The sequence below is a fragment of the Oncorhynchus tshawytscha genome, linkage group LG08 (genome assembly GCF_018296145.1).
Source record: "Oncorhynchus tshawytscha isolate Ot180627B linkage group LG08, Otsh_v2.0, whole genome shotgun sequence".
NCBI lineage: Eukaryota > Metazoa > Chordata > Actinopteri > Salmoniformes > Salmonidae > Oncorhynchus > Oncorhynchus tshawytscha.
Window position 1 is genome coordinate 30,982,585 of NC_056436.1, and position 7,205 is coordinate 30,989,789.

Below are 7,205 nucleotides of genomic sequence, written 5' to 3' on the forward strand. Positions count from 1 at the left end.
CTTTCCCTAATCACAGCTGTCATAACAATAAACAACCACTTTATTGTTAAATGTGCAACCAGAGGGAAAAAAAACTCTAGACCACCTTTACTTCACACACAGAGATGCATACAAAGCTCTCCCTAGCCCTCCCTCGCCCTCCATTTGGCACATCTGACCATAACTCTTTACTACTGATTCCTGCTTACAAGCAACAACTAAAGCAGGAAGTACCAGTGACTCGCTCAATAAGGAAGTTGTCAGATGACACGGATGTTAAGCTACAGGACTGCTTTGCTCGCACAGACTGGAATATGTTCGGGGATTCTTTCGACGGCATTGAGGAGTACACCACATCAGTCACTGGCTTCATCAATAAGTGTATCGATGACATCGTCCCCACAGTGAAGGTACGTACATACCCCAACCAGAAGCCATGGATTACAGGCAACATCCGCACTGAGCTAAAGGGCAGAGCTGCCGCTTTCAAGGAACGGGACTCTTACCCGGATCCCGCTATGCCCTCTGACGAACCATCAAACAGGCAAAGCGACAATACAGGACTAAGATTGAATCGTACTACACCGGCTCCGACGCTCGTTGGATGTGGCAGAGCTTGCAAACCATTACGGACTACAAAGGGAAGCACAGCCGCGAGCTGCTCAGTGACACAAGCCTACCAGATGAGCTAAATAACTTCTATGCTCGCTTCGAGGCAAGCAACACTGAAGCATGCATGAGAGCATCAGCTGTTCCGGACGACTGTGTGATCACGCTCTCCATAGCCGATGTGAGTAAGACCTTTAAGCAGGTCAACATACACAAGGCTACAGGGTCAGACGGATTACCAGGATGTGTACTCCGAGCATGCACTGACCAACTGGCAAGTGTCTTCACTGACATTTTCAACCTGTCCTTCACGAGTCTGTAATACCAACATGTTTCAAGCAGACCACCATAGTCCCTGTGCCCAAGAACACCAAGGTAACCTGCCTAAATGACTACCGACCCGTAGCACTCACGTCCGTAGGCATGAAGGGCTTTGAAAAGCGGGTCAAGTCTCACTTCAACACCATTATCCCAGAAACCCTAGACACACTCCAATTTGCATACCGACCCCAACAGGACCACAGATGATGCAATCTCTATTGCACTCCACACTGCCCTTTCCCACCTGGACAAAAGGAATACCTATGTGAAAATGCTATTCATTGAGTACAGCTCAGCACCCTCAAAGCTCATTGCTAAGCTAAGGACCCTGGGACGAAACATCTCCCTCTGCAACTGGATCCTGGACTTCCTGATGGGCCGCCCCCTGGTGGTAAGGGTAGGTAACAACACATCTGCCACGCTGATCCTCAACACGGGGGCCCCTCAGTGGTGCATCCTTAGTCCCCTCCTGTACTCCCTGTTCAACCATGACTGCATGGCAAAGCACGAATCTAACACCATCATTAAGTTTGCCGACGACACAACAGTGGTAGGCCTGATCACCAACAGCGATGAGACATCCTATAGGGAGGATGTCAGAGAACTGATCGATACCATCGGTCACCACATTCTTTTCGAGAGATTGCAAACCCAAATTGGTCTACACGGACAAGTTCGGGCCTGGTTTAGATCTTATCTGTCGGAAAGATTGCGGTAACATTGCAAAAATCAGAAACTTTCTGTACAAAAATGATGCATGAAAATTAATCCATGCTTTTGTTACTTCTAGGTTAGACTACTGCAATGTTCTACTTTCCGGCTACCCGGATAAAGCACTAAATAAACTTCAGTTAGTGCTAAATACGGCTGCTAGAATCCTGACTAGAACCAAAATATTTGATCATATTACTCCAGTGCTAGCCTCCCACACTGGCTTCCTGTTAAGGCAAGGGCTGATTTCAAGTTTTTACTGCTAACCTACAAAGCATTACAAGGGCTTGCTCCTACCTATCTTTTCGATTTTGTCCTGCCGTACATACCTACACGTACGCTACGGTCACAAGACGCAGGCCTCCTAATTGTCCCTAGAATTTCTAAGCAAACAGCTGAAGGCAGGGCTTTCTCCTATAGAGCTCAATTTTTATGTAATGGTCTGCATACCCATGTGAGAGATGCAGACTCGGTCTCAACCTTTAAGTCTTTACTGAAGACTCATCTCTTCAGTGGGTCATATAATTGAGTGTAGTCTGGCCCAGGAGTGTGAAGGTGAACGGAAAGACTCTGGAGCAACGAACCGCCCTTGCTGTCTCTGTCTGGCCGGTTCCCCTCTGTCCACTGGGATTCTATGCCTCTAACCCTATTACAGGGGCTGAGTCACTGGCTTACTGGTGCTCTTCCATGCCATCCCTAGGAGGGGTGCGTCACTTGAGTGGGTTGAGTCACTGACGTGATCTTCCTGTCTGGGTTGGCACTCCCCCTTGGGTTGTGCCGTGGCGGAGATCTTTGTGGGCTATACTCGGCCTTGTCTCAGGATGGTAAGTTGGTGGTTGAAGATATCCCTCTAGTGGTATGGGGGCTTTGCTTTGGCAAAGTGGGTGGGGTTATATCCTTGGATGGGGCCACAGTGTCTCCTGACCCCTCCTGTCTCAGCCTCCAGTACTTATGCTGCAGTAGTTTATGTGTCGGGGGGCTAGGGTCAGTTTGTTATATCTGGAGTACTTCTCCTGTCTTATCCGGTGTCCTGTGTGAATTTAAGTATGCTCTCTCTAATTAGCTCTTTCTCTCTTTCTTTCTCTCTCTCGGAGGATCTGAGCCCTAGGACCATGCCTCAGGACTACCTGGCATGATGACTCCTTGCTGTCCCCTGTCCACCTGGCCGTGCTGCTGCTCCAGTTTCAACTGTTCTGCCTGCAGCTATGGAACCCTGACCTGTCCACCGGACGTACTACCTGTCCCAGACCTGCTGTTTTCAACTCTCTAGAGACAGCAGGAGCGGTAGAGATACTCTTAATGATCTGTGATGAAAAGCCAACTGACATTTACTACTGAAGTGCTGACTTGCTGCACCATCGACAACTACTGTGATTATTATTATTTGACCATGCTGTCATTTATGAACATTTGAACATCTTGGCCATGTTATGTTATAATCTCCACCCGGCACAGCCAGAATAGGACTGGCCACCCCTCATAGCCTGGTTCCTCTCTATGTTTCTACCTAGGTTTTGGCCTTTAGTTTTTCCTAGCCATCGTGCTTCTGTACAGCACTTTGAGATATCTCAGGAGACTGAAAAGATTTGGCATAGGTCCCCAGATCCCCAAAACAGTTTACAGCTGCACCATTGAGACTAGTTGCATCACTGCCTGGTATGGCAACTGCTCGGCATCCGACCGTAACGGACTACAGAGGGTTGGGCGTGCGGCCCAGTACATCACTGGGGCCAAGTTTCGTGCCATCCAGGACCTCTATACCAGGCGGTGTCAGAGGAAGGCCCTAAAAATTGCCAAAGACTCCAGCCACCCTAGTCATAGACTGTTCTCTCTGCTACCGCGTGGCAAGCGGTACCGGAGTGCCAAGGCTAGGTCCAAAAGGCTTCTTAACAGCTTCTACCTCCAAGCCATAAGTCTCCTGAACAGCTAATCAAATGGCTACCCAGACAATTTGCATTATCCCCCATCCCAGTCCCATTTTTACGCTGCTGCTACTGTCTGTATATTATCCTTGCATAGTCACTTTAACTCTACCTATATGTACATTATGACCTTAATTACCTCGACTAACCGGTGCCCCACACATTGAATCTGTACCGTTACGTCCTGTATATAGCCTCGCTACTGTAATTTTATTGTTGCTCCTTAATTATTAGATATTTTTCTATTTTTCTTGTTCATTATTATTATTTTTTTTTACTTCAGTTTATTTCAGTAAAGACTTTCTTAAAACTGCAAAACTGAAAGAATATTTCACTGTAAGGTCTCAACCTGTTGTATTCGGTGCATGTGACAAATACAATTGGATTTGGTTTGATTTTAAGGTGAAAACTGTCCTTTAAAATGACTGCACTTAATATACAGTATGCAAATCCAGTCCAAAAGTCGTTATAAGCTTACACTTACTGGATATTTTGCATTCTGTTCAATATCAATTGTACCAAATATTTTCTCATTGACTGTACACGTTTGTCTACTACAGACATCACATGAATACTTGGTCTACTTCCTTCGACCTCTATCACTCTTCCATATTGACCACCCAGAACAAGGAGCAGAGAGAGAAGCAGGGATCAGAGAGCGGAAACATTTACCCCCTACTCCTGATTGCGACCTCACTTTAATACCCTGCCCCTGGCATGGGAGGGAAATCCAGGATCAACCCGGGCCCTGTGAGGTGTTTATTTACCCGCACCCAGCCAACTCTGCTGGGGGGCCACGTGCATGTGCTGGGGCCCACCGCTAAGGGACCAGAGGCACGACTCAATCATGGAAGCCATTCACTTGGACCCATTCAAAGTTGTTAATTTGACAGAGGAAGTAACTGGGAGTATGAAAGGGGATTAAGGCCTCTGAGCACAACCTTAAATAAAGCCCAATCAGGGACACTGTCTCCTGGGACACCCTGGGGTCGGAGACCCCCGGACCCCCAGACCCCACAGCGTGATGATGGAGGGCAGGGTCATGTAGATCTGGCCCCAACGTGGGACTGCTTTCTCTCACCTCTGGTCATGTCAGTCCCATGCAATCCCTTTATTTCAGTCTGGATAGAGACCAGGTGAGGGACTGACTGGCAGGGGGTTTGAAGTGATCCTGACCATGCCCCATGCCCACTTCTCTCAGGGGGAAACTCCTGTTCTCCCTCACCAACTGTGTGAAGAGCTAATCTTGGCTAGAACACATGCACGCACGCACACACGCATGCACGCACACACACACACACACACACACACACACACACACACACACACACACACACACACACACACACACACACACACACACACACACACACACACACACACACACACATCACAATGGTGATGGATGGGTAGCCTAGAGGCCCTATAAGAGATTTAGAGAGCCAGCCTCTGGAGTATAGTCTTCCTGGGAGCCAGGGATATCATGTGCACAACAGCTTTATAGACTGTTAGTATACAACTGGTATAGGACATGGGTCTGATAGGAGGGAAGGCAGGAACATTACAGTGTGATTCATGGTAAGGTCATTCAGATAAATCTGCCAATGACCTTTGCAATTTTGCCTTGACCCCAAGGGAGCCCTCAGAGCCACATCACAGGCCTACTGATTGTGCAGCCACATCACAGCAAAACACTTTCTACAAGGACAGACAATCTGTTTCTGGATCAAATTAAGACAGAGTACTTGAAGTGTACATGCACAGTTACAGTCAACACATTTCCCATTGTTAAGCCACCCATGCTTTTTAAATATTAATTTCTGTTTAATCTCAATTCAATGCCTTTTTTTTTTAGAGATGTCAGGTTGGGCTCTGGCAGTAAAGTCTGCACTCTAGTAAGACTGACGTGGAGGCATGCTGCCAAAGCTGTTGCCAAACCTATTGTCATGCCTGCAAGCGAAGAGAGCTGGTGTTTAAATGGGGAAAGTGAACAGTCTATCTAACATGAGACGTCCTCTGTTGGCAGTCAAGAGCTACTAAAACCTTGAAATCTGGTCCAACCAACCCACTGAGAAGAGAGACAATGTCAACACAGCACAGTCAATGGAATCATGAACTGGCTGGCACACTGTAGTGTAGCCAAGCCAAATGACAATAATCACTTACTACGGAGATTAAACCTTTATGCCCCGAGCTGAGAGTGATCTTGATGAACAATCGTGTTGTTGGAACCTCAAAGCCAAACCTCCTATTCTTCCATCAATCAATAAGAAATGATTTCCTAGTAGCCTTACTATAAAATGAAGATATTTTTGCCACTCTAGGTTATGCTCACATTTCAGAATGGGAAACAATACTAACATATAATTGGGACTACTTTATTCATAAAGTGATTACAAGTCTTATTTTAGACATAAGCTACCCACCTTTACAAACTCCTATATCAGGGAGAGTTACAGCTCCCGTTTGGCTGACAGCCGCGCAGGTTAGTCCTAAAGCGCAGTAGCCCAGTTCCCAGTCCTTGCCGCCGCACGGCTCCCACTCCAGCCGGCTACACTGGTCGCAGCATCCGCACGGGTCCTTGGCTAGAGTCCGGCCACTCTCGCAGGCTTTCAGCGGACACGTCCGGATATCACAGGGCTTACATTCATGAGCCATCAACACACGCACCAGAATTGAGAAATGCAAGAATGTGACCAAACACTTACTGAACATATTTCAAAGCTGATGATAAGTCCAACAAGTTTGGTATGTTAAAAATGTAAGCAGACTATTTTCTTCTGTCAAGTGAATCGCCACATGAAATCCGCGAGGTCCGTTGTTCCAAAATGTAAAACTTGCGGTTGAAAAATTAATTTAAAAAGTTGTTGGTGCCTTTCGCTATCAGTACCTTCACTATAACAGACTAGGCAGCATATAGCCTTCTACAATAGCCTACCGTGGAAAAGTGAACGGATGCTCCTGGTCTGGTCTCTCCGGCAGGAGAGATGCCAGTAGGTATGTGTACTTTCAGTGTCGTTTCAATTAAAATAATATTATGCTACTCTCACGCCGCGTCCTACGACATCCACTGTGCGCGTCTGTCTGTCTTCTGCGTTTGGAGAGGAGTGAGGATGCCCTAACACCAAAACACGGGGATGCAATCTGAGACCCAAATTGACATTTCAGGCACATAGAAATTAGCAGCACCCCTTCCTCTTGACTGACATGGACGCCACCCAGTCACAAGTAGCGAACGGAGGGAGGATTTGAATTTAGATATCCCCTAATCGTTCGGCTGGTCCTCTCGTTTTGTTACGCAATAGGTATGCATTCTCAATATAACCTTGACAGTCCGGTTGAACATAATGTTCTTTCCACTTTTACTTTTCTTTTATACTTTTTAACTTAATGACAAATGCATGGTTACATTTTTTAAAATCACATTTTCATTTAAAACATGCTGTTTTCTATTTTAATATACTGTATTTTCAATTCAATTGAGGATTATGGTAAATGCTCATTGTAACGGATTTGAAATAGATTATTACGCTTGTATGCAATTCAACAAATACATGTTTTTCAATCAGTAGGCTGCACACTAGGGCATCTCAAGAAGCATGTAGACCAGCATTCAGGTGTGATCTCAGTCACACACGAACACAACAACATTCTGGGCACATT

At 46.3% G+C, this 7,205-nt stretch overlaps 1 protein-coding gene across 2 annotated transcripts in view; it reads right to left on the reverse strand.

Moving 5' to 3' along the window:
- LOC112255753 (cysteine-rich motor neuron 1 protein) overlaps positions 1-6,699 on the reverse strand; it is a 46,170-nt gene extending 39,471 nt beyond the window's left edge. For both annotated transcript variants that reach the window (XM_042325404.1, XM_042325402.1), the window contains exon 1: positions 5,969-6,699. In XM_042325404.1, coding sequence (XP_042181338.1) covers positions 5,969-6,257 — 289 coding nt within the window. In that variant the 5' untranslated portion in view covers positions 6,258-6,699. The remainder of the gene's footprint in view (positions 1-5,968) is intronic.
- Positions 6,700-7,205: the final 506 nt, after the last annotated feature.